The following is a 26933-nucleotide window of genomic DNA, read 5'->3' on the forward strand; positions in this document are numbered from 1 at the left end:
GCAACGCCGCGGAGCAACGTTCCTGGATTCGAACGCTCGTGGCTTGTAGCTTGCGGGCCGTGGGCTCGATTTGTGCAGTGTGTCCGTCTGGGGGCTTACGGGGGTGCTTACGCGTGAGGACGGCGTAGTAGTACATTGGAGTAAAGTACCTCGTACCTTTTACGCATTGAGGAAAGGAGCGGGAAGTAGTCGGTGTGACATTGTGTGAGCTCCAATACTCGCAGTTGCTGTCCATTGATGCCATTGAGGATGTAAAGGCATATCTCCTATGTTCACCCAACCTTGGATGTATGGTGTAACCTACCTGTATTGTGTATGCCGAAGGATGTACAAAAATGGAAAATCAGCATGACTGGGGATAATATACTCGCATGAGCAGGACAGGACAGGACAGGACAGGACAGGTAAGGTTCAGGTGCAAGTTGCGGGTGTAAGAGTGTGAAAGTGTAAGATGAATGGCCGAGGTTGGCGCATTCCCCCATGTTCTGTTCGGACTTTCCCCGCGCATTTTCCATCACATGCATGACGTAGACGAGCAGACCATCCCAATCCTTTGTTGTCATCCATACCTCGCACAATCATCCTCGTTCTCATTTTGCTGATCCAGACCATTATTTGTCCATATCCGAGTAGCTACACCCAGCAGCTGCATGAGAGCTGCCGGCACATGGAGCTATCGAATTTCAATGGCGGAAAGCCTTCTTTACCCCAAACGGATACCATGACCTCCCGACTTTTTGTGCCCATCTCCATCCACCCAACCCCCCCTGGTCCAATCGAATTGCTGATGAATTCGCTCAGGCTCTAGCACCCATCCCGACCATTCTCCGCAGTAATTGATGGAGTCGATCGGGTATCTTTTTGGTCCGCTGCCGCCTCTCTCCGCGGTGTGGGGAGGATCACAGTAAGCTCACATCCCAGCTCGCCCCATCGAACTAGGTAGCTAGAGCTAGGTAGCCCTGCTTGCCTTGCTGGCATGCCACGAAAGGATGTGGAAGCAATTGTTCCTTTAAAAGATGCGGCTAGCCCTCTCTTCTTGACCCCGGGTGCTTCCTTTCCATACGTAACCAAGGGTCTGCGTGCTGTTCGCTGCTCGCTGCTTGCTTGTGTCCATTGCGGTTGTTTACAACGCATATCTGGGTTGTCACTTCTGCTTGCTGGGTTGCTTGCCATTGACCGTTCAATAGCGCAGCTTGTGGTTCTTCGTCGTCAATCCGAACGAGCTACTGTAGGGAAAGTGAACGTGGATTAATATATAGTATCGTCAAACCATGTTGAAGCTTGCGGCGACAGTTGTCGCTTTGCTGGGAGCAGCATACGCCGAGAACGCGTCACTGCCTGTGGTGGACTTGGGCTATGAGCTCCATCAGGCAAGCAACTTTAATGTAAGTAGACCTTCCATTATGTTGACCAGCATAGCATAGAAACACAGCTCTAACCTCACACGTAATAGGAGTCTTACCGCTTCTACAATTTCTCCAACATCCGCTATGCAGCGCCTCCATTAGGAGAACTTCGATTCGCGCCGCCAGCAGCACCAGAAAAGAACCGATCTTCCATTAACAATGGCAGCATCGGCAGGATATGCCCTCAGGCCGGAACAGGTTGGAACTCTGTAGCTGTTCAATTCCTCACATCGCGGTTCCTTGGCCTTCCTTTCAACTATACACAGCCATATGTTCCAACCCCATCGAACCAAACTACCCCGGTGGCACGCCAGGACCCCCGAGCATCCGAGGATTGCCTCTTCCTCGATGTCTTCGTACCTGAGAAGGTCTTCAACTCCACTGGCAAGTCTCAAAGCAACGGTTATAGTAATGGCAAGAGCAAAGGCGCACCCGTCCTGGTATGGATCTACGGCGGCGGCTATGTCGGGGGCAACAAGTACACGAACCCAGCCGGGCTCCTCGCAATGAGCGGCTACAACAGCACTACTAACGGCGAGGGAGATATCGTGTATGTAGCGCTAAACTACCGCTTGGGCGCCATGGGCTTCACATCCGGACCTACCTACCAAGCCGAGGGCGGCACCGCCAATCTCGCGCTCCTAGACCAGAGATTCGCGCTCGAATGGGTCAAGAAGAACATCCACCTCTTCGGCGGCGATCCTGACCGCGTGACGGTCTTCGGCGAGAGCGCAGGCGGCGGCAGCATCATGCACCAGATCACCGCATACGGCGGTTCTCAAGGCCCAGCACCCTTCCAACGAGCAATCCCGCAATCCCCAGGCTGGCTTCCGGTCTCCTCGCAACTCCAGCAAGAAGATGCCTTCCAACGCCTCCTGAACTTGACCAACACTACCACCCTCGCTGAGCTTCGCAAGGTCCCCACCGAAGCCCTCATCCGCGCCAACTCGCTCCAAGTCCTCGAGGCGCCGTACGGCTCCTACATCTACGGCCCCGTCGTGGACGGCAACTTCACGCCCGCCCAGCCCCCTCAACTCCTAGCCCAAGGCCGCTTCGACAAGGACGTGGAGATCATGGTCGGCCACAACACCGCCGAGGGAGTCCTCTTCACGCCCCCGAACATCAATTCCACAGCCGACATAAACCGCCAACTGCGCGGCGTGTTCCCTTACATCCCCCAGAGAGTCATCGACTACGTGACCACGGAACTCTACCCGCCCGTGGGCTCCAAGGGCACCAACACCACCGCCAACGTCACAGAACTCTACACGACTGAGTACGACCGCGCGGCCCTCATCGTCGCCGAGTCCATCTTCACCTGCAACACGCGGTACCTCACCCTCTCCGCCGACGCCAACAATGCATCCTCGTACTCGTACCTCTTCGCCGTCCCGCCGGGCATCCACGGCCAGGACCTCAGCTACACGTTCTGGGACGGCGGGCCGCTCGCACCGGCCTCCTCGCCCCTGGGCGTCCGCAACGCGACCGTCGCGGCCGCGCTGCAGGGCTACATCACGTCGTTCACGGAGGAAGGTGTCCCCTCCGCCAACGCGGCGGCCGCAAACGCAGGCGGCGTCATCGGAGAGTTCCAGACGTACGGGGACGGCGAGAAGGAGGCGCGGGTGCTGCGGATCAGCGACACGGGCATCCGGATCGTCAAGGACTCGAACCAGAACGGGAGGTGCGATTTCTGGCAGAAGGGGCTGTTTTCCTAGTCTAGACGTGTGATGGTTTCTGGTACGAGGTATATAAGTAATGTTTGATGTGTGATGTGTAGTGGTTGGTGGAGACGACGGCTTGTTAATATTGCGATCTAGAGATATGATGAATGATGAATAATTCATGGTAATTGACTATATCTATAACGTTGTCCTGTCTTCCTTTAAGTGACGGTACGGGTGAATGTGGAGATGAAGATGAAGATGAAGATGAACGTGAAGAGTGAATGACAGTGAAGGTAAACGTACGTTTGAACGTGAACGTGAAAATAATGGTAAACATACATAACAGAGAACAGTTAAGATCACAGTGAAAAGGCAAGGAAGATAATGGTGAAGTGACAGTGAACATGCTGGTGAAGAGGACAGTGAACAGGAATATCACACAGTGAACGTGACAGCGAAGAGGAAGGTGAAGAACGGGGACAGTGATAGTGAACATTACAGTGGTAGTGAAGTGGTAGAGAAGTGTTAGTAAAGTGTTGGTGAAGGTCAGTGAAGTGTCAGCAAAGATGTCAGTAGAAAGGCCAGTGAAGATGGACAGTGAAGATGAACAGTAAAGAGGATAGTGAATCGTGACAGTAGAGATAACAGTAAGCAGTGAAGTGACAGTAAAGTGACAGTGAATTGATAGTGAAGATGAAGGTGAAGTGATGGCAAACGTGGTGGTGAAAAGGACAGCAATGGTGAAGATGTTGCACTTTTTTTTGAATTTGATTAATTTCATTAACATTATACATAACCCCTCCCATATCCTGCCTTGCTCTGTTATGCCCTGTCACGTCTTATCCTGCCCTATCTTTTATGTATGAGCAAGCAGACAATGCCATAAATATAGAACAGGAGCCAGGGAGGAAGGTGTCAAAAGACAACTACGCCATTATGCATGCATGCAATCGTCAAACCGTTCTCCAGCACCCAAAGACATCTCAACAAGAAGAGAAGCAGCTAGCTAGCCTCCCCCCTCCATCCAGGCTCATTTTTCCCCGGTGCTAACAGGTCGTTCGTTCGTTCATTCATTCGTCCGAATTGAAGACGAAGGGTGAGTAAAGTAGTCAAGTAGATGTCACTCTACTGGACCTTGGCCTTAGCCTGGCCCTTGAGCTCCTGCGCCTTGCCCTTTGCCTCGCCGGCGAGCTCGCTGGCCTTGCCCTTCGCCTCTCCGGCGGCCTCGTGGGCCTGGCCCTTTGCCTGGCCTGCGGACTCGGGGAGGGCTTCCTTCACGGCTTGGGCGGCGGACTCTGTTGGAAAGACTTTGTTAGCGAAGTTGCACGTAAAGAAAGCAATTGTAAAGAGTAATTGGGATTAGGGATTGCAAAAGGGACGATAGGTGAACTACGTACCACCGGTCTCGATTCCCTTGACGGCGGCATCGGAAATGGTTCGGTCGACTGCCTTGGCGGCGTCCTTGACGGTCTCGACGGGGCTCTTGCGGACGACCGGGGAGGTGGAGAAGAGGCGGGCCTGGCGGGCAAGAGCGGTGCGGAACATTTTGGCTGTTTTGTATTGGGTTTTGGTTTGAAGTTTGAAAGTGGTAGGATGAGTCCTAGGAGATGGATGGATGGATTCGTGGAGGATTGGAAAGGGATGTTGGAATTGGTGTTTTTTGAGGTTGAAGGATTTTTGGAGGATGAGGTACCGGGGAGGTATTTAAAGGGATTGGTTCCCTCCTAAACGTAGGACTTTCATGTGTGATGATGATGAGGAATTGATTGATGACGTCGAGAAAGCATCACAAAGCTCCAATGGGGGATGGCGTCAATTGGTGGGTGGATGTTCGGATGGAGAGTGGCCCAAGCTCCAGCCCACTTGTAGCAGAGCAAAGTACGTGTTATGTAACAACTACAGACAACATTTCAATGGCATGACTTGGAAAGGACAAAATGCACATGTACAACCAAGATCATACAATACAATATTCAATGTTTGCGTCTCTGTAAAGGAATTTCTTTATCATTCCAATCGGACTGCAAAGGTCTCGACACCAACAAAAGCATCAAAAGCGAACGCCGCGCCAATGACCGATTTGAGAGACACGAAATGCTAATAAACCTCCACGCCCTATCCCAAATCCATATCCAAGTCCATATTCCAATATCTACAGTAGACCGTTTCTCATGGTCACATCGTTCCCTGAATCTTATCCAAGGTCCCGTCATAGTCCACGGCCGTGCCGATCCGTCCATTCCCTCTTTCCATGTCCCCTTTTGGTGTAAGGAAAAGTGCTCCACGAGTGTGAATAACAATAATGGAAATAATTGAGAAACACGATCGGGAACGTTCCCCATAAGAAAAGAAAAAAATCTACAATGCCAAAAGGTGTGGTATCATTCGTTTCCATCAATAATCAGATTCAACAATGTCGATCGCAAAAGGCCGTTCATAGCCTTTCATTTTTACATGTGCCGGCGCGCCACCCATCAAAACTTACGACTCTCTACATGACATAGAGTAAATCGACATCTAAAAAGCACATTGTTAGTCGAATCTCTTTGCAGCGGACGGTAGGTGTCAACTTACTCAGTGGATGACTGCAGCTAAGCTGAGGCTTCTGGTCATACTTGCCCTCGAGCTCGTCACGGATGCTGTTCAGCAACTGCACGTAGCTCTGCTTGGGGTTCTTCTTCAAGCTGGCAATGAAGGCGTATGACATGGCGCCTGTGGCTTCACCTCCGATCGATGCATCGGCACTTTTGATAAGTTAGCTAGGTAGTCCGCAGAGGCTTGACGAAAAGCAGAAACTTACGAAGTCTGGGTATCCTTGGATCCACTCCACATGATGACGTCTGCAGGACTTGTCTTCGTCTTGAGATTCCTCTTGTAGACCTCGTCTCCGGTAGTGACCTTCTTGAACATGGCGGAAGCGGTAGAAAGCATACTGCCGATATCGTTCTTCGCGTACGATGATACGATACCAAGCAGACCCTGACCAGCTTCCTTGGCAAGGTTGGGCTCCTTGAGGACACCTTGGGTGGAGTAGATGTAGGGAAGGTCGAGGGCGGATCCAGAGTGGCACGAGTCGAAAATGGCTGTCAGGCGCACACCTGGTTGTAGGGACTGCACCATGATGAGATGCATCTCGTCGTCGACGATGTGGCCGGCGGTGCGGAAATCCACCGGGTAGATGACCTCGTCGTAACCATCATCCTCATCTCCGTCGAGATCCTTGGTCTGTCCACCGTGACCTGCACAGAGTATGTTAGTATTGGCAATCGCATATGGAGAATCAAGGTGAAAACATACCAGAGTAATGGAAGAAAAGAGAATCGTTCGGCCTCGCGTCCTTGACCAACCAGTGCATGGCACGGAGGATGTTGGCCTTGGTCGGCTGGCTCATGGGGTTCTGCTGGTCGTCGGTCAGAGTCACCATGTCCTCCCTCTTGTAGCCGAAGTGGCCGTTGAGGTACGACGACATGTTCTTGACATCGTTGATGCAACCCCGGAGCTGTCCACGCTGTCCGAAGTAATTGATGCCGATCAAGAGAGCCTTCTTCTTGCCGTCGCAGGCCGAGTACTGGAAGGAATAGTTATTGGGGGCTCCATGACCGAAGTTCTGGGGTTGCGTTGGCGGCGGTGGCGGCCCATATCCGTTGCTGCTGTGTTGCTGCGGCGGGGGACCTGTGTTCATTAGCCACTTGAACGGCTTGGTAGATTGCGAATTAACGTACCGGGACGCTGGTGCTGCGGAGGAGCATAGTTCTGCGGCGGCGGAGGACCTTGGTTGTATCCGTACTGTTGAGGGGCCGGGCTCTGTGTCAACGCGTCAGCCGCAGCTCAGATGGGATTAAGTTGGGATTGTGGAAGGGGAGCTCAAGCATACCTGATTGTAGCCGTACTGCTGCGGGGGAGGGCCTTGCCCGTAGCCATTATTGTAGGGAGGTTGAGGGGAATGGGACGGAGGAGGGCCGCCGTAGCCATACTGTTGTTGTGGTGGACTGATGAGAGGGTAGAGGGTCAGCAAAGTCATGTTGTCGAGAATCTCAGCACCCCACCCCACTCGGGTTGGGTATGAGCGGCGCGCATAGCAACAACTTACGGAGGACCATAGTTTTGCGGAGGATAGCCGCCTTGAGGAGGGCCATAATTCTGGGGTGGGGGAGGGCCGTAATTGCCCTGCCCGCCGTTGTACTGCTGCCCTGGATAGTAAGACATGAGGGTATGCGTGTGTGTATGCGATGAGGAATTAGGAGGAGCAAGGTGTCAGGAAGGAGGAGGAGAGGTGAGTGAGAGGGTGGAGAGGGCGAGAGAAAGGTCAGAGAGCGAGCGAGAGGGTGCGGAGTCGAGTTGCGTTGTGCTCGGATCGGGCGTGCCGTCAGCGAAGGACTAGTCGAGCAAAGTCGGTTTTGGGAAATGGCTATGGCGAGTCGGGGAAAAGAAGAAGATGAAGAACGGGTGGAGGATGTCGGACGGAACCGTGAAAGGAATAACAAGAGTGAAAATGGAGGTAGAGGTAGAGGTAGAGATAGGGTAAGAAGGATTTAAAAAAAGATTGTGATGATTGATTGAGAGGAAGAGGGAGAGTGCGGCTGAAGCAGGGTTTCGCAAGGTCTGTAGATGGATGGAGGTGTATGTATGGTGTATGTGAAGATGAGGATGGAAATGGCGAGATGGCGGTGGAAGAAGTGGCGGCAATCTCGTAAGTATTACAACCAATTCACCACTGAAAAGGTGCAGGTGATGTCTTCGGACTGTTATTCGTTTCCGTCTCTGGTCTTTGGTCTTTTGTCGTCTTGTTTGGATCCAGGTTGGTCCAGAGTCTCGTATACTGTAGAGAGAGTGCAAGAGTATACTGTGTAAGAGAGTAGGGCTGAAATGGATGGGATTATTGGGTTGACTAGATCCACCTGGGGAAAGCGCCCGAGAGTAACAACTTTCACCGTAAACCAAACGGAGATGTTAACCGCCAGCAACGTCCGAGGAATGGCCAAAACGGGCGTCTATTGAACGAGTGGATTGGAATGGAAGAGAGCCCTCTGTCTGTGTCTGTGTCTGTGTCTGTGTCTGTGTCTGTGTCTGTGTCTGTGGATGTGTCCGATTGAGGCCTGACGGGGACGTGAAGGGAAAGATAAATGCTGATCACTCTGGACTTTGAGGGGAAAATGGGGATTAAGGGGTACAACGGATAGAAGGCTAGAAGGCTAGAAGACTAGAAGACGCGAAGACTCGTTGCTCCCAACCCGTTCGAGGACAAGTCAATCACCACACGAGATGGTTTTAGTCGAACCGTCGACCGGGACGAGCGAACTACGAGCAGCGTTGGGTCACTTGGGTCGAGAAACTGCTGCTACTGTACGTTGTGCGATGCTAACCTGTCCAGCACTAACCCCTTCCGGTAGTCCACGAAGCCACTTGGGGCGTCGTGGGCGTCCGCGGCGTGGGTTTGCGTCCTGCCCAAGCGTGGCCTTTACTGTGTGCGTGCGTGTCAAGGTCCTCGAGGAGTCTTGGTGTGCATGTGCTACCTCGTCCAAAGGAGAATATCGGCAAGTTCACAATTCCATCTCAATCCCTATTTGCGCCTATATCTCTACTGGTGTTACCGTCCACAAGAATGGGGACAGGGGAAGACATAGCAATCAGAAATAGGCCACGTCCACATTTCCACTGTCTGCATATCCCTCTGCAGTGTACCGTACCGTGGCTATACCGACAAAACGAATTGGCATGGCCATCTCGATTCCTATGCTTCAACCTTGATGCTCTTCTGTAGTATGATGAACAGACACATCCTATACTACCCAACTGAAGGATTTTGGATGATAGAAGAAAAACAACATTACAAAGGATCCAGTAATACCGAATGTCTTCTACCCGCCCAACATCTTCAAAGATCAGATCCATCCCGTTCCCACTGCCGTGCCGCTCCCGTCCCATCCCATGAATCAAATCAGTCCACTATCCATCGCCATCCTCATCTTAAAGATAAACAACATCCACTACAATGACCACCTACAACGACCATTGCCAGATAGCGGCTCATGTCCAAATCTCCACCCGCGCCTCTGCAACGTGGACAAGGCCCCATCCACCCTCTCAACTAAGTTACCGTGTATACCTACTCCGTAGATTGTCCAAATCTCCAAGCCCGGCGAATCAGTCCCCAGCACCCGTCCTCTGCAGCATCACCTACGGCTGTCGTGCATAAGCGGGCCCATCATATCGCTCGCGCGTCGCGCTGGCAGATGGACCGACTGACTGACTGGCCGTAGCCTTACCCTTGCAAGAGAGACAAACCCTTTACCATAGGTACGTATGCCATATGGTATGGTCCATCAGATACTACCTATCGTTACGAGGTACCTACCCTCTCCGTACACCGCAGCCCATTCAATCAATCAATCGAGCAAATTCGGTGTCGAACCCGTCCGAGTCTGGGTTCTGGCATGCCACATGAGAAAGCAACCCTCGCTCCCGACCTCCAAACGGGAAACCCATCCATACCCGCTTCTGCATCTGCATACTGCATCGTTTACTTTTCTCGTCTTTTCCTCGCGGGCATGCCGAACTGCAGTCGGTGGGCCATGGTGCCACACAAACCATACCCTATCCTCTCTCCGTCCATTCCCCTTCCGTCACTCTCTCTTCCTCATTATCGTAATGACCTAACCGGTTGTTCGTCTTGTAACTTGTTTAAGGTTTAACCTTTGACCTTAGACCTGGGATGATTGACTAGTACATTAGGTCTAAGGTCCTCGTGTTGGTGACTAGTTAGGTACGGTAGTGGTGGTGATTAGGGAGATCCAGATCAGATCATTGTTCCCACTCCTCGCGTGCGCTGGTGTCCGTGTGTCTGCGCCCGACCCGCGAGCCTTGTCCATTTCGTCCCATCCCACCCCATCCCATCTGTTCGTGATGTCCACGGCGGTTCAAGCCACTTGCCTTGCCCTTTGCTTTTCGCCGTGCATTTTTGATTGATTTATAATCTTTAGATTTCATTTTATTCCTTTTTTTTTTTTTTTGAACACGGAAGGATTCCATAACGAAAAATGATATTCGGCGACAAACAGCAACAAAGTCATGATGAACAGAAGAACCTCCGAACGGTGAAAACATTCGAAGGATCCGAAAGAGTTGCGGTAAACATCTCCACCACCAACACAGCTGAAAAAGTCCCACCGCTCAGTCCTATCACCATCTCTACATGTCCACATGCCCCATCTACCCGTACTTATCGAGCATACATACATACCTACACACCATTCCACACGAACAGGCACAGCCAACGACGTGAACGAGAAAGAACACTAAATAAAATCTGTGGACGCAGCCATGGCGATGGGTAACGGTCAACCTTTTCCATTCGTTCCAGCGGAATCCCATAGAGACTATAGGCAAGTACCTACAAAGATACATACATACACTGTATCCCCTAGTACTTCCTCCACAAAATCCCCATACAAGAAATCCCCATCACCACAAGCACCACTGTAGATAGTCGGTAGGTAGATGGCCGACGACACTCTATCACATGTACAGTCCCACCTCGGAACGCCGAACAGAGCCAACGAACTGTAAACATCACGTACGTATCGAGTTCGTATTGCATATGAAAAGCTTCATGTCATTTCTTGTCTTGTCTACATCTCGACCTCACCCTCTAAACAATACAATCCCCATACAATAGAAACTCCATACGCCTTGCCTTCACACGCGAAACCACAAATCACAAACCACCGCCATATATACCTAAAGTACCTACCCAGGTACCTATGTACCTAACCTACCCCAGCAGAAAGCCACTCGTCCCGTGGCTTGCGCAAAAAACAGCCCGTACGTCCACTACACTCCACAGTTCGCTCTATAGCTCTTACAGGGGGGGTCGTTTGGGTGTCTGGCTAGACGTTCTAGATCTCCCTCCTCCCCCAACCCCCCTGTCGACTTTTTTCTCGTCTACTACCCTACGACGTGCGTGCGAGCCTACAAAAGACGTATCTGGGACAGCAGCAGTGGATTGAATCGTACTGTAGCGTAGCGTAGCGCGCGGCATGCCCGATGAGCTTTTGTGGCTTCGTGGGATTGTAAACTCAGAGAGACCCTTCATGCCATGCATCTAACGTTACTCGTAACGATGAGAGCCATACCATGATTCAAAGTGCCTACCTACAGCCACACGGCCCAACCGCAGCCACGTTCTCTCATTCACGTGAACACGATCACGAACGTACTTTTTCTGTGTCCCTGGTCCCTTGGACTACTCATTGTACCTCTCCATGCGGACATGAAGACATACAGAAGGTCGTGACTTGGAACAAGGTGCATTAGAGACACCACCACGGCCGCCGGCACGTCAAAACAGTAATTCCAACATATGAGGTACGCATAGATAGATGTATGGGTATGTGTATAAGTTGGGGTATATCATTATTACGAAGGGGATAAATCCCCCGAACGAGAGCGAGTCTCTCTCCTGTCGCCTCTCCGTTCCTGATATCAAAACTTCCCTCTCCTACCAAACCATCATGCCTTTCTGTCCACCCGCTCGATATTAACGATACATATATGTTTAAAAAAGCAAAAGCCGACCTTTTAGAATGGGAAGAAGAGAAGAGAAGGTGAAAAAGATGATGAAGAAAAAGGAGAAAGGTGGTGATGATAGCACCAAAATGTCGTGGGGGTAAGGGGAAAAAGCGCTGTATACCACCGCGCCTGTTACGAAATGCATGCATGAACATACTCCCTCCTTAGTTAAAAAAACAACTCCCTTCCATCCATCATTACAAGATAACACAGGTGTAATACTTTCGGACGCGCGTCTAGAATGTAGATGGCTTCGTCCTGACTCCACGAATATGCTGCACGCCCAGGATCTACCCCATCATCCCATGCAACGAATATGCAATCGATCGTACAATACGTTTCTTCGTCTTCGGGCGGACACGCTTAGAACAGGTTATAAAAGGAAAATGAAATCGGTAAGCCGAATGGCGACACGAAGATCGTGTGAGTATACAATGAGGAAAGGAAATAATCTCGCATCTGCCGTCCATCAAGTGTGGGATCGGAACCTCGAACGTGAGGAGTGAAGAAGTTTGAGTCTCCGCATCGTACGTCGTAGAGGTGTGAGCCCTACCCATGATCACATAGTCAGTATAGAACACAACACGGAATGGCTTAGGCAGAGATCGGCTGGGACTGGGATTGGGACTGGGAAGCTGCGTGGACTTCATCCCCACCGTCAGTCTCTGCCGTTGCTGCATGCGCCAATCGTGCTGCCTCCTCTTCGGCCTCCTCCCGAGCTGTTTCCGCATCACGCTCAGCATAGATCTTGTCTTTATGCGTCTGTGCTGCGGACAGCGAGTCGATGTAGGTCCGGAATTTGACGATCTCCCGAAGCAAGTAAGACGACTTGCGCTCCCAGTTTGCCATTGCTTTGGCAGCATTGGGGTGTCGAGGAGAGAACTATCCATTTGTTAGAGATATCCATCGTGAGATCTGGGATTAACTTACGGCAATGAGCATGGGTGCTCTCAGTTCGTTGTGACGCGACAACTCGGCCTCAACATTCTTAACATAATCCGTGAGAGCTCTCAGCTGGTCAACCTCCATAAGGTTGCTTGCCATCATGCTCTGCGTGGGGGGACTCCAATCGTGCAGGTTGGCCTTGTCGCCAGGAAGTCGAGCTTTGACGGTGCCTGTTGCGTGATCTACAGAGCTGCGAAGAGAGCTAGCCATACTGGGCCTGTGAGCGTGCCCCTGCGTAGACGGAGTGCTGTCTTGACGGATGAGGGCAGTGTTGATAACATTCTCACCCCATCCATACTCCATGCTGCTAACACCGCCCATGAGGGGTTCCTTGGACAATCTCGCGGACCAGTAGTTCGCCGTAGACACGAATTCTCGGACAATGTCTGGCGTACCGACCTGGAAGAGATGGACGGCACCGGTGGGTAGAGACAGCGCCCAGACGTGAGGTCGAGACTTCGAATACCCCGGTGGAGGCAAGGCACTCGCGATGGACTGCCTGAGCGGGAAGCTATCTAAGGCTTCCGCGTTGTCCATCCAGTTTCCACCTCCAACAACACCGCCTGTCGAAGGTCGTGACTTATTCTTGATTCGCATGGATTTCGAATTCGCGCTGAATGAGAAGAGGCGCATGTAGCCTTTCTCGACAACCGCAAAGCATTCGTTCCAGGTACGATCCTTTGCCTTTTTGTCCAATGCCTCCAAGTGGTGCTTGTGTTTAAGTATGCCTTCTTTGGCCCATGGAGCGCCAACCAGTTCTAGTGTTTCGTCCTCCAGCAACGGAGCAACACGGGCGAATTCTTCGTGGCTGGCTATCGTCATGCCTTCCTCACGAATGATGGCCTGGCTCAAGGCATTGGCGAAACCAATGGCCTGTTGGTAATCCCCATGGGCAAAATGTGAGCCTAGGGAATCCACCGACATTGATGTTTGCGTCTTTCCGAAGGAGTATTTGCTCCATGTGCTCGATCCTGCAGGTGACCACACAGATGTATCATCCAAACTAGTTCGACTGGATGCAACTGTCGAGTTGGGATACAGTCTCGGCCTAGATCGTGTCTTGGATTGCCAGCGGTTGCCGACGCTTCTAAAGTCGGTTTGAGACCTGCCGCGGTAGCTGATGTTGTCAGAAGGTGCTTTGCTTAGTACGCTAGGAGTGCGACGCAGCAACCCGCTCACGGACAGGTTGTTCGATGATGGCTGCTCGTGAACTTGTAGGTTCGATGCACCGTGCAGGGGCAATCTCTGTTGGCGAATCGAGTTGTAAAACTCCTTGAGGACTGTCTCGATCTGCATTTCCCATGCCTTCATGGAGGCGTTATGAGGGGAGTTAACGAGGACATTGCACTCAGCGGAGGCAGAGTCCACTCCTGGGCCGTCGGATCCAGAGCGCATTGGCGGCTTTACCGAAAGGCGACTCCGTGCTCTCCTGCCTTCAAGAGGTTCTTCTTCTATGCCAAAGCTAGACACATCAGCAGAAGGTGAATTCGGTTCGGATTTGTCGTTCCAGGGAATCGATCCCCTCCTGAATTGTGTCGACTGTGGCCTTAGAGTTTCCTCCCCAGCGTCCTTGATGGCCTCCTTGCAGACACGAACCACCGTCGGCAATGTGTTCTTGACGAACTGGTTGCGAGTCATACGAGACTCAATATCTGCAAGGTGCAGATCGGTGTTGAGCAGTAGTACGGAGTAGCAAATGGTGTGAACGACATCGGCTGCCTTGAAGCCGTGGTTGACGTTGCACTCGCACCACCGCTCTGAGAGGCTCATCAGAATACGGTCGACTTGCTGTGTTTCTGCCTTGAGGGTGAGCTTCCCGCATAGGTCCCTCATGGCAGCGAGGATGTTGAAGCCGGTCCAGTCGAACAGCTCCATGTATGCCTTCCTAACGCGGGAACTTGTTAGGGTCATATCTCCCAAAACGGCAGCCGCCTGGCCCTTCTGCACGGCCGGGTCTGCGCCGGTGAAGATGTCGAATGCACGCTGTCGGTCAGCATCCGTGGGGCGTTCTTCGAGGAACGTCGTCTGCTCTACGATCGCAGGCATGCCGTCGGATTCGCGACTTTCGACCTGGACGACGGGCAGACTGGATGCTGAGTGGAAAACTTCGTCATTCGCTGTCGATGGAGTTTCCGCTTGTGCCGACGTGGGCGACGCCTTCTCTACCGACGACTTCTCTAACGACTTTTGCGATGTTCGTGCACCTTCCAAAGGTAGCGAGAGGCGCTCGGTGGTAGTAGCACCACGGTCATTTCCATCTAATCCGTCGACATGTGACTCCTTCCTGTCTGCACCATTTCGCGCCGTGGCTTTGAGGTCTTCTTCGGACGACGTAGGCTCTAGCCACACACGCTGGGATTTTCCTGCTGCCTTTCTTACCGATGCCTGCTCTTTCTTGGGTGGTGTCGTGATCACCCATCCTTCGTCCTCGGCTTCTGATGCAGAGTGTGACACAGAATGTTGAATCCTAGCATTATCGGTGCCGGATTCTGCTGGACGCGGGCCCAGCAAGTCTGCCTGCTTCTCGCCTGATGGCGTTGCACGACCGCCGTAGTCCTCATTGCAGCTGCTGCTATCTGCAAGGAAGGTGTCTTCGTGCGAGTTAGCGAGCGTTGTCCTACCACCAGCGTGCTTCATCTTCAACTTCAGCTTGGGGCTGCTGTTGCTGGCGGCATGCGCCGTTTTCAATTGCTCGCCTCTCGATGAGGGTGGAGTCTCGTTCGTGTCACGCGAGTTCGGTTTCACGGAGCGGACCGTTGCATCTTTATGAGGTTTGTAGCCAGGCGAGAAGCCACTCAGATGCACACCGCTAGTCAGGTCCTCATCCACATCCACCTGCTGCTGTCGGGCTCCCTGGTATTTCGTAGGGCTCGAAGGATCGTTTAAGTATGGGTTCATGACCTTGCGTAGGCTGCTAACACCTGGACTGGGCTGGCGATCGGGGAGGTCTACGGGCTTCGGGGGTTGGAAATCCATAGCCATTATGGGCGGCGGTCGTGAGCTGTCAGTGATGGACTTCTTCCTCCGCCTGAAGAATGAGGAATGCTTCTTCGCCAAAACAGGAGGTGGAGGCTGGGCCTCTCTCTGGGCCGAGTTGGCTGTCTGGGGTGGTGGAGGTGCTTTGAGCTGCGAGGCGATATGGTTAGAGCTGCTGGGTGTCGTCTGTGGTCGGGCCTGTGAATATAACGAGTTGACATCGGTCGCGCGGTTGTGTACGGAGGCTGGGGACGCATCTTGGTGGGATATGCTAGAGTTTACGGACGAGTTCGTCGTTTGCGCTGGTCCCTTGGACGAACTGACGCCAAACATGCGCCTGAAAAAGCCAGGTTTCTCCTTTGGTGTTGATGCGGGTGTCGAGGGGGGCTGGGCCTGAGACTGCATGTAGTTCTGGAAAGGCTGTTTCCGTGTCGCCACCGTGGGAGATGGAGCGGGAGGATCTTGATATGAAGGGACGGGTGGCAGATCACGCAGGGTGCTTGCGTTCACAAATTCTTGCGCTTGGAGCCTCATGTTTGGCTCCGGCTGGCTCTTGTTCTTCCGGAGAGTCTTGTTTGTAGCTGTGGATCGAACGCTAGCTTTCCGGCGAACGACTGGAGCTTGTGGTGGCGCGTATGAAGGCTGAGGGGGATACGCAATGGGCGATTGAGGGGGTTGTTCCTGGATCCTCCTTGGGCCAGCGGGAATGGTAGGCTCCGGAGCGGCATCATAGTCGTAGTTTTGGTAGGCAGACCTCGTCCTCTCCAGCAGGGAATCGCCCTTGGTTGACGGACCTCCTGAACGGTCGACGAGGCTGCCGTGGTCGAAGCTGGCTGAACGTCGTCCAAAGCCAAGCCGGTGCGCACCTAGAAATCCGCCATGTCCAAAGTCCATACTCGAGGAATTGCTACCTTTGCTTCCTTTCTTGGCATTGCCCCTCGAGTGTCCGGCCTGCTGGTAGTCCGCGAATGAGCCAGTCGTCTGCTTCTCCCGCAGGCTGGGGTATCCCCTCATGCTACTCTTGCGGCTCATCGCGGCTGGAATGTTGTTGCTGCTATTGCTCCTCCGCGTGCGGTGGTGGTTCGAGTACCGCGAGGCTGTGTCATCGACGTGGGTGTCATAATCGGAGGATTGGGAGGATGCATAGGTCTGGCCTCGATGGCGGGTCGGCTTCGGCGGTGGGTATGGGTTCTTGTTTAGGAAGAAGTCGTCGTCGTCGAAGTTGGAATAAAGTGCAGCTGGGTTGGAGATTGCCGGACCGGCCGTGCCAAACTGGTCCAGGGAGAGCAGCATGTTATCAACGATGGAGTTCCGGACGCTGTCGTGCAATGACAGGTCGTGCGAGTCCCTCAATTGATCATGTGCCATGTTGTCCAGTCGGTTGTCCACCGGGGTGGGGTCGTCGTAGAAAGTTTCCTGCTGGGTGAGGCGGGTGTTGAGGGCGCGCAAGCCGCTCTTGCCGTTGCGTGGTTTGGGGAAGTCGGTGGGAGTTACCGGTCTCGTGTCGTCGCGCGCATCTCCAGTGGATGAACCGTAATCAGGCATGCTCTTGGCCGAGGGAGTACGGCGTGCTCAGGGTTCGGGGATCGTTGGGAGGTGGTGGAGAGGTACGGCAGTTTAACATTCTCCGGCCCCAGCGCGTAACGGGGAAAAAAGATGTGGAAGAGCCGTCGGTTTCACACAGCGACCAACGAACGCAGTTGGGGCGAGGATGGAGCTGTGCAACTATTTCGGGTATGCTGAGAGGTCGAAAATAGTCAGTATGCTGCAGGTCAATGATGGCTGCAGGAGTGTGACGGCGAGGATTGGCGTGTAAGAGAGTGTGAGTGTGTATGTGTATGTGCGTGTGTGGTGCGGTGCCTCTTCCGCTGGCGTTGGTGGCTATTAGGAGAAGTCAGAGCCAGCGCAGCTGGATCGTTGACAATTGTGCGAGCAGTGTACGCCGTTGAGGCCTGAAGAGATAAGAGAGAGAATTAGAAACGAGAATGAGAGCATGACACGGCGTTGGTCAAACAATCGTGGTGATGGTGGAGGAGGAGGAGGTGGTGGAATGGCACGGAGGCGGACCGCGCAGGCCGAAGTTTGTTCCAAGAAGGAAGAGGAAATGGAGATGGAAGAGGAAAAGTGTCGGCGATGGTGAGTAGGAGTTGAGTGTGAGTGGGCGTGAGTTTGGGTTTGGGTGTGGGTGTGGGACTCGTGGGGAGAGTTTGACTCGGATGGTGCAGATGGTCTAGTAGACTTTTCAGGGGTCTCTAACGGCGGTCTCTCAATGGCAGCGTACCCACGGCACGTAGCAAATGGGAAAGCCTAACCTACAGGTAAGCTTGACAAGGCAAGCAAACCGAGAAGAAATGCAGAGCTGCAGAGATGCAACAATTATGGGAAGATTGCGGCGGGAGAGTCAGGGAGAATGCAGCTACTAGTAGTATAGTAGTCTTGGTGTAGGTGTGAGGTATGTAAAGTAAGGCAAGGTAGGATGGGTAGGGTGAAAGGTCGATATGCGGTTATATGGATTATTAGAAATATAAACACACCTTACTCCATAAACTGTGTATGTATACACAAATACTGTAAGAAGAGAATAAGGAAGAATGGATTGAATCAATGCATGGGTTGTTGGGTTGATTGCAGCCAGCGGGAGTGCGCGTGGATTCATGTAAGGAGTATACGAGTATGTACCTATATGCATGCAGTGACTACTACCTATAGGGTATAGGGAGGCAGAGGGGACGATCTTGAAGAAGAAGAAGATTAATTAATTAGAAGAAGAAGAAGGAAAAGAAGAAAGAATAGAAGGATCAAGAGGAAGTAGAAGAATACCGAATAGATGGTGATCATTCGTTCATCCTTCTCCCAATGCAATGAATGGTGCCAATCAATAATAACCTTCCCTTCTCTGGCTACGAGATATCTCCTCTTCTCTCCCTTTCCCCTCTTTAGATGGTCATTCCGCCAATTCGCCTACTGTCCCTCGTCATTCACTATTGAATACAAGTGCTAAGTAGTGGATGATCAGGCTCACCCCTCGCTCGTTTACGCAGCCGCCCGGGATACCCTTAACTCTCACCCTGGCCCCGACCCTGACCCTGACTCTCTCGGCGGTGGCGGCCGGAATGCAAACCAGAGAGGAGAGAGAGGAGAAAGAGGGGGAATCCTGGTGACACTTTGTCTTTGAAACTACATGATGATGATAGCATCCAACTCTGATCTGATGGTCGACGTACTGTGCAGCGTGGATAAGCACTCTGGTAGTGGTGGTGGTGATGTTTGTGCATAAAGATACGATATCTGCTTTGTGTAGGTAGGTACCTATATTACATGCATGATACCTATATTGTTGGTTCTGAAGGACGAATGCTGACCATCCAATAGCTCTCTCTTCCTCTTTCTTCTATTTTCTTATCTTCTCTTGTGAAGACGGCATAGCAGCCTTTGATCGTACCACCTTGATGAGACAGAGAGAACTGTTCCGGGGGCTGAAGAGTACGCGTACACTTCTTCCGCCTATTATTCTGCCTGCATGTTATCTATCTTTAACCACAGGTACTGTGATAGCCACATTGGCACATCTGCATTCAATTGACCAAAGACAATAACTACCTAGGTACGGAGTACATACAGAGTAGTTACATGCAATAGGAGCAGAGACGGTAGCCAATCACGATCGCCATTACCCCTGACGCTCGGACCCAGTTCGTCTCGCCAGGGGAACGCGCTAAGCAACCCAGACTCCAAGTCACTAATCCATTATGGGATACGTTCACCTGACTAGTGATCATCCACGTTCTTCGCTAGTCCCGTATAGGCATAGTGATATATAACATCCACCACTATCTAACGCCACCCAGGGGAAATCCATCCTTTCACTGTTCACTGTTCGCTGTTCACCATCTTCCATCCCATCCATTCATCCAACCTTCCGAACGGCCCTCCTCTTGTCTTCCCGGGTTGGAGGTGTTCACCCCTACATTTGGTTATTGTCATCTCTTGTCTTTCCCAATCCTTCCATCCCATGTCCTTCTCATTGGTCCACCCTATCTTCCCTCCCCGAACAGGCAATCTCGACGACTCCAACTAGAACCTTTCAATCCATCTTCAAATATTGGCCAATATTCCCTTCAAGAGCTTGGGACAACTACAGTACAAAGGGTCAAAGACCTCACATTGCTGTGCTCCGCCCTATCCGCACACATTCAATTCTCTCATCCACTAACTACAGACACACCACCACTCCGTGCAAATCTAACATCAAACCCAAAGCATGATCCAGGCGGTCCGTTTCACAACATGCGAGACAGCATCCATCGTGGACTGCCAACCCACCCATCCACACCACTTACACTCCATTTGCGGGGTCGGCCTATGGGCTGTACAGTAGCCTCGCAGAGTCGCCGCCCTTTTATGCGCAGCAGCAACAGCAAGTGGAGCAGCGGCTGGCGCCATCAAGTGGGAAGCCAGTGGGACACTGTGCATGGGTCCACCACCACCGACTATTGTACCGGCCATCACGGAGGAAGCATACCTACTTCGTCTTGTATATGTATGCAAGATCTCGCTACCCAGTTGTACAAATCCTGTTCGTCCGATTCAGATTGTCGTATGAGACCATGACATGAGCGTGGTACTCGCCATGCGTAAGTATTTGCTTCTTCTGTTGGTAGCAAGCTCGTTTGCTTGCCTGTATACTTGCTTGCTTTTCATCATTCCCATGCCTCTTGCACGAGGTATCCTGCGCTGCAATTGCAATGTGCATTACAGGGAAACCAACCCAACCCTGGAACGAACAGCTCCGTTCCAATCCAGATCTTCATCTACCCGACCTCTCTCCGATCCATCACCTCCTCTCCTCTCCTCGTACAGTAGGTAAATCCTTCTATGTTCTCCCCGATCGTCGTCTGCTCCAAGAGAAAATCACAAGAACTTCGCTTCCAACAGAGGCTTCGAGACGAGTCATTCGCCTTCCTTCATTACCGACCTTTCCTCGCAATCGCAATCAATCCAAAGAAAAAATCCCAAGCCCGTAATTACAAGTACAACGACACGGAGACGAGCGAGGTCTCATGACGGCGATCGTACCCACCGCCAATCGTCCGTCCTGTTCCGCCGCAAATTCGCATTCGCGTTTCTGCATTTTGACAAGCTCAAGCGAGCGAACCTCCCAGCAATCTATCTGATCGACAATTTGACATCACACCCACTGCTGTTTTATCCGCCCTATTCTTCCATTCCCCCTCCATGCAACAGAAAAAAAAATCAAAACTTAAAACATACATACGCACACACAACAAGCTTTATGCACCCCGCATAAAAAGAGGTGTCCACATCACACACACATTCACATCCACACTCCCAAGGTACACCATACCATACCACACAACCCCTCCTCCTCCCCTCAACCCACAGCCCAGCCAGCAGCCCTGCACACTTTCACACAAACATACCCCTCCCCCAAGATATCCATCCCATCCCATCGAACGCAAAACTTAGGCAAGCCCGAAACACGACCTGCCTCTCATTGCTATAATCCCCCTTCCGTGATTCGCTGGCCCGGGTAAAATCGCCCTCTTGTGCTGCTTTTTCGTTTCGTCCGCCTTCAAAACCCATGCTTACATCGATCGTAGCATGTAAGACGGCGGCCTGGATGGCAGCGGGTTGGTAAGTTTTATGGGTGCATTGAGTAGATATGTGAATGTAGGGTAGGTATAGGATGTACGTGGATATATACATGCATGCACGTATTGACCTGCCCGGGAACGCACATGTGTTGATACATTACTATCGTTCTCTAAACTGGGCAGTCAGGCGCAACGATATTGTCTTCCTTCCCAACTAAACACCCCGCACATTTGAACCAGAAACAAAGAGTGTGTGTGACGAGAGTTGTAGTGGCGAACTAATGCTTAGATTATTAATCTCATACAAATGTATACACACATACAGACATACATATTCTCCCTCTCGTGCAAGTCTATCAACGATTCGCCGTACCATATATCAGAACCCGTACGCACTGTCAATCGAACTAACAGGGTAGACGTCAGTAGCGAACAATGTATCACTATTGTAATTTCTCGTATCGATTCAAGAGGAGTGCACATGTGTGTGTGGATGTTTCTGCTAATATTCATTCCCGCCATGCTATCCTATATACATACATACGTACATGCATGCGATGCTGATATGATGATATGATATGCGATGCTATCAACTAAAGACAGTAGAGAAATAGGACAATTGAATTAAAAGTTGATACAAAAAGAGATTCGTGGGCATGTCTTCAAGTCGTTAAATTTCGTGAGTGATGGAGAGGGAGACGTCGTGCCGGAAAGGTACAATGGGAAATATATGCAGATATGATCGACCGCTCAAATCGCCTCTCCAATGCCTCCACCACCCACAGCACCCACCACCCCACGCTCGACATCAAAAGGACTAGCCAGCGGCGTCGGGCCCGAGATACTCTCCTTCCTCGCCTTCCCTTTGCCCTTGATGAGCGAGGCCGGGAGGCCCTGAACTGCGTTTCGCAGGCTGTATGTCGCGCTTGTCGTGCTGCTTGCGCTTGCGTTCCGCGAATGGTGGTGATGGTGGTGGTGGGAATGGGTAGTGAGACCCTCGATTGCGGAGGTGGCGGGCGTGCCTTTGCGGCCGATGCTGTTGAGACTTACGTTGCGGCTGTGTGATGCTGGTGCTTGTCTGGGTGAGGGGATTTTGGATGTGTTGCTGCTGCCGCCGTCCGCGGCGTCGAAGAATGATTTCGCGGAGTCTGGGTGCGGAGGGGAGATTGGGGATGTTAAGGGAGTGGAGCTCGCCATCGTGCCGCCGACCCCGGTTCTGCTTGTTGAAGGTTGCGGTTTCGTTGCTGATTTGGATGTGATGGAGCAGGTGGGTGGTGGAAGGGTTGGAGTGGGCGACGGCGAGAGAGGGGGGTTCGTCACGTAGGGTGATGGCATGGCGATGATGAAAGGGACGCTGGCGCCTGATGCATCGCTTGGTTTGCGTTGAGGTGATGCGACCTGTCCGATCGCTGCTGTGCTGGATCCTGCTGAGCCGGCTCGTGGGCGGAGAGACAGTGGAGGCGGTATGGCTGAATTGGAGCCAGTCGAGTTAGAACGAGAGAGGTGGTTGCTCGACAGGCCTCGAACTTCCTTCGTCAGGTCGGCGAGTTTGCCTTCGAAGCGGGCTTGCAATGTAGGCCTCGATTGCGCAGGTGGATTCTTCAATGCCTCAGCCATGACATCCACCCGTGGGGCCGTAGAGGTCTCATTGTTCAGGCCTTTGCTGGCTGGAGATTCGTAGAGGCCGTACTTTGGACGTGGTGGACGTTCGGGAGTGGACTTCTCTTTCGTAGCTTCCGAAACGGAGGCTGACCTGGTCCTCGTTCCCACGATTCTTGCATTATCTGTGACCTCTCCATTTGGTACAACCGAAACTGCTGCGGGAGACCATTCTGGAGTCCGCGGCGCCGCATACATCTGAATGATCGAGTCACTATTACTACGCTGCGTATCCATCCTCTTGGGTGCAGCTGGAGTGCTCAGCGGAAAATTCGTAGCCATCTCGCACGACCGTTCTTGACCAGGTGATGTGGGCTGGCACGGGTTGTCAGATTCCAAAGCTGCTTTCGTAAGTGATTCTCTTACCGTGGGTCTCCTCCTGTCGGGAGAGAGCCTCGGGTTGGATCTGGGTGAGATGCCGGGATCAATTCCATCCGCCTCGTTGGCTACGTTGCCGGCCGTCTTACGGGTTGGTGTTTGCGGGACCGCAACTCTGATAGAGGCTTGATCAAATGTGGCTTGTAAGGGTGTGGTAACGGTAGGCTTCAAGGTATCGCCTGAAGAAGGCTCAGAAGCTAACGGTTTCGTTTCCGTGGGTGTTGGCGTCGGTTGCTTGGTGGATGCGGATGCGGAGATGGGGCCCGTCGATATCGGCGAGGGCGTGTTGGAGATGCTTAGTCCCGCAACTCCAAATGGAAATCGAGCTCGGACGGGGGTATCGCCGCAGCGGCATAGCGAAGGAGTAGGGGATTCAACATCGTTGGTACGACTGCCGTAGTCACCCATTCGTTGCGCAATATTCTTGAGTTTCTTGATGTCTGATTTGTAGCCCTTGATGTCAAGCTTGTAATAGATGATCTCGCGAACATAGAAGTCGATCTCTTTCCGCAAGTCATCTATATTCATCTGAGAAAACTGATTATCGCTGCCTTCCGAGGAAACATCTTTTCTTAAGCGCGCCTGAAGACGCAGTATCCACCGATCAATGTCCTCCTTGGAGGCCAGAGATGTAAGGTCGGGCAGTGGTTCGGTATTCGTGTCGGTGAATAATGACATAGTTGCATGTCGTCTGATCTCTGCATGTAGGAGTAGCTTGTGGTGCTCTAATTGCCGTTCCACCATACGAAGGGCCTTGTCCTTCTCACCGATCATTGATTCTCGCTCAATAATGGCCGTTCGTAGCTGATCGATGTATATCTCAGACTGTTTATTCTTGCCGAGGATCTTGCTCTGTATGTCACAGTGAAGAGTCAGGTCATGGTGTTCGCGTACCAGCAATTCATGCTGGTCTCGAAGGTCGCCATATTTTTCGTCGGCTTCTCCTAAAGAAACATCTTTCTGTTTAAGCTGTTCTTGTAGTCGTTCTATATGTGCAATGAATGCAGCAAGTGTCGATGACTCATGTGGATCATTTCCATGGCTTGAGGGTGAGCCCGATGAGAAAACGGTACTCATGCTCATATGAGGTTCGTTTGGTAGATGATTGGAGAGGTGCTGGTTCGGCAATTTTGGATCAAAGGGGGATTGCCGCATCCTAGCATTGAGCAGTGCTTCTTGAGCATCCAGTTTGTCGCAATTGGCCAGTTCCAACCGATGAGACAAATGATCAATGCTATTCTGCATAGCCGCCGTGCTTTTCTCCAACTTCTCAACCTTCTTAGCTTTCTCTTGCCATTGCGTGACATTCTTGTCAATATCTGCCAATGTCGAAGATAGGAGCCGTTCGTTCTTCCTTGACTCGTTCAATTTGGCCATCAAGGATTCGATTTGCTTTTGCAAAGCGGTATTGTTCTGTTTATATTGATTGAGCTCCCGCACCATATCTCGGTTCCCCGTCTCGGGTCGTCGCGCGGCACTAAGTTTACGCTTAAGATTTTCCATTTCAGCGTTATCCTTTGTTTGCCGTGTTTGCTGCTCGAGTGCCGACTGGAAGGATCTAATCGAATTGGCAGAGTTCGTACCGGCAGCCGTTAGAGGACTATCTTTTGTCGGAGATTGGAGTCCAGGAGATAATGGGTTTTCGGTGGTATCAAGTAACATTAAAAAGTGGTTGCTGGAGGCTAGTAGAACATAATTAGCTCTTGTATCCCAATGATACATCACTGGAAAACCAATAATCAGGTACCAGGTACCACAGAAGAGATAGCCGCGGACCGACAACATCCTGTAACTTAGGGTGGAGTTTGACACTCGGCGCACAATAATGCGTAGAGACATGTCTAACGGGAAAGTACACATGAAGGGAGTGGCTGTACTGTATGTGTCGAGAACACGCAAGGCCATACAAAACGAGACAAATGAATGATTGAATCAACTTACCGTGGTGAAGCGTGCGCTGACTTTGTTGCTCTTCTAACACTCGTGTGTAATCTTGAAGAGACGCGACCGCAGCTGAATGTGCATCTTGCAGACTAGCTATCTCTGCTTCGTGAGATTTGCGCAAGCTACCGAATTGCGCTTGTAAAGTTGAGATAGTACTGTCCTGTGCAGTTATTGTAGCCTTCAATTCCTCAATACGTTGACTTCGTACAGATGTCGGTGTTGGAGTGGTTGATGTGTTGGCCTATCAGTATGTCAGTATACTCAAATCACTTGTTTCAAACTCTCGAGCAAAATCGGCCATGTCATGGGCGCAAAAACAAGTCATTCACCAAGCTGAGAACAGGATCTGGCAATGTTTCTTTTCGGACACCTTTGGGAAAGACGGCTTGTTCCAACATATCACAACGATTTTGGACAATTGATGGATCATCTCGACTGGCAAACAATGGACTGAACTCACTTCATTCCGACGACTTGAGCCCTCTCCGCTGGCCCTTTTCAGAAGCTTCTCTTCTACTATCAATGGCGCGGGTTGCAATTGTCTCTCTACGCCCACACAAGCTTGCGTTGAATCATTACTGGCAATTGTTTGACCACCATTCGTCGAAGCAGAGCACGCTGTGAGTTTACTTTCGGTGGACTGAGTAGTGGGCGTTGTTATCAAATTAGGCCGTGACTTTGAACGTCTTTTCAGACTGGATTCGCTCAAACTCGACTTATGCTGCAGCACCTTTGAAGGAGTTGATTTAGCTGCGGCATTGGAGCTAATGGGATTCCCGCTGCGGACGGACCTCATTGTATCTGAGCTATGGGTTGAGGGACCCGCAACGGGCGCTGAGGGGAGGCCCTGATTGTCGAGAAGGATTGATCCTGGAAGTTCGACGGGCAGGTCCGGTGTAGACGGTAGTGACACGGAACGTGGCCGACTGGGAAGAGGCTTATGTATCTCGGCAGATCTGGGACATAGAGAGGCGCTCAAAGCTGGAGAGCGTAGCATGTCATTGACAACGGCCAACAGATTGGTTGCGGAATTGACAAAAGCTGCATTATGACGGGCAGACGCGGGAGTCAAACAATTGAGATGGCCATTGTAACCTCGTGGAATGGTGAGGTTGAGGTTTGGAGGGCGTCGTCTCCCGTTCCGTGGTGTGTTCTGTAGTGGTTCTTAGCGAATCATGATAGTCCACAACGCAGCTGCATCTGCAACACCCTTGCAAATGCCCTTTGGACAACGCTTATTGTGCGCCTTGGTGCTGCAGAACCACGTCGCCGTGCCTCGTCCAATAAATCAGGAGACAGCACATCAGACATCCATTGAACTTGACCTATCTTACCTTTGAAGGCACAGCCGGACCCGGCTCCTTGCCTTTGTCACCCACGCTTGTGTCAATGGTCAGAAGCCCACCAGTCCGATGGTATGGCTCCGACGGTGAGCGATTCTTGGACCAGGAGAAAAACTTCTTCGAACTCATTCTGTGACGTCTGTTGAGGCTCGTATACGAATGTATTGCATCTGGTGTTTCGCTAATGCTGGTTGCTCCCAGAGAACCACAACGCGATTGAGGCTCTTGTCATGGGCTTCCAGGTTTGCAGGCCTGTGATCGGCCAATTGGTTGTCGCAAGACCGTTCCGTGAGATCGAATTGAATGGACAGTTTTGTTTTTGCATAAAAGTCCCAAAAGTAGCACACTGAATGAATGAAACGAGTGACAATGGCAAGAGGGGCTATTTTGAGAAGAGGAAAACAGCGCAAATTTAGATGCAAAGGAAGGCACTCC

General features: G+C 51.7%; 6 protein-coding genes across 6 annotated transcripts; 2 read left to right on the top strand and 4 right to left on the bottom strand.

Moving 5' to 3' along the window:
- Nucleotides 1–1271: 1271 nt before the first annotated feature.
- Nucleotides 1272–3121, top strand: BU24DRAFT_408287 (acetylcholinesterase precursor; the record flags this gene model as incomplete). Its single annotated transcript, XM_033525853.1, has 2 exons — nucleotides 1272–1385; nucleotides 1454–3121. 2 exons carry the CDS (start codon nucleotides 1272–1274, stop codon nucleotides 3119–3121), a joined length of 1782 nt encoding a protein of 593 aa, XP_033386706.1.
- Nucleotides 3122–3808: 687 nt separating this feature from the next.
- Nucleotides 3809–4723, bottom strand: BU24DRAFT_421354 (uncharacterized protein). Its single transcript, XM_033527707.1, has 2 exons — nucleotides 4468–4723; nucleotides 3809–4365 (listed from the first exon to the last, which is right to left on the bottom strand). Exons 1-2 carry the CDS (start codon nucleotides 4613–4615, stop codon nucleotides 4196–4198), a joined length of 318 nt encoding a protein of 105 aa, XP_033386707.1. The 5' UTR covers nucleotides 4616–4723; the 3' UTR covers nucleotides 3809–4195.
- Nucleotides 4724–5366: 643 nt separating this feature from the next.
- Nucleotides 5367–7442, bottom strand: BU24DRAFT_169391 (uncharacterized protein). Its single transcript, XM_033521480.1, has 7 exons — nucleotides 7161–7442; nucleotides 6977–7059; nucleotides 6793–6874; nucleotides 6368–6742; nucleotides 5871–6309; nucleotides 5645–5814; nucleotides 5367–5587 (listed from the first exon to the last, which is right to left on the bottom strand). Exons 1-7 carry the CDS (start codon nucleotides 7204–7206, stop codon nucleotides 5562–5564), a joined length of 1221 nt encoding a protein of 406 aa, XP_033386708.1. The 5' UTR covers nucleotides 7207–7442; the 3' UTR covers nucleotides 5367–5561.
- Nucleotides 7443–9184: 1742 nt separating this feature from the next.
- Nucleotides 9185–9831, top strand: BU24DRAFT_169412 (uncharacterized protein). The gene has a single exon (XM_033521481.1). The coding sequence runs from the start codon at nucleotides 9374–9376 to the stop codon at nucleotides 9725–9727; it is 354 nt and encodes a 117-aa protein (XP_033386709.1). The 5' UTR covers nucleotides 9185–9373; the 3' UTR covers nucleotides 9728–9831.
- Nucleotides 9832–12188: 2357 nt separating this feature from the next.
- Nucleotides 12189–17541, bottom strand: BU24DRAFT_169419 (uncharacterized protein). The gene is made up of 2 exons (XM_033521482.1): nucleotides 12569–17541; nucleotides 12189–12520 (listed from the first exon to the last, which is right to left on the bottom strand). The coding sequence occupies exons 1-2, from the start codon at nucleotides 17102–17104 to the stop codon at nucleotides 12233–12235; spliced, it is 4824 nt and encodes a 1607-aa protein (XP_033386710.1). The 5' UTR covers nucleotides 17105–17541; the 3' UTR covers nucleotides 12189–12232.
- Nucleotides 17542–21924: 4383 nt separating this feature from the next.
- Nucleotides 21925–26866, bottom strand: BU24DRAFT_491344 (uncharacterized protein; the record flags this gene model as incomplete). The annotated part of the gene is made up of 5 exons (XM_033533786.1): nucleotides 26490–26866; nucleotides 25616–26308; nucleotides 25153–25396; nucleotides 23200–24893; nucleotides 21925–23148 (listed from the first exon to the last, which is right to left on the bottom strand). The coding sequence occupies exons 1-5, from the start codon at nucleotides 26625–26627 to the stop codon at nucleotides 21925–21927; spliced, it is 3993 nt and encodes a 1330-aa protein (XP_033386711.1). The 5' UTR covers nucleotides 26628–26866.
- Between the last annotated feature and the right edge of the window lie 67 nt (nucleotides 26867–26933).

Source organism: Aaosphaeria arxii (genome assembly GCF_010015735.1).
Source record: "Aaosphaeria arxii CBS 175.79 unplaced genomic scaffold BU24scaffold_3, whole genome shotgun sequence".
NCBI lineage: Eukaryota > Fungi > Ascomycota > Dothideomycetes > Pleosporales > Aaosphaeria > Aaosphaeria arxii.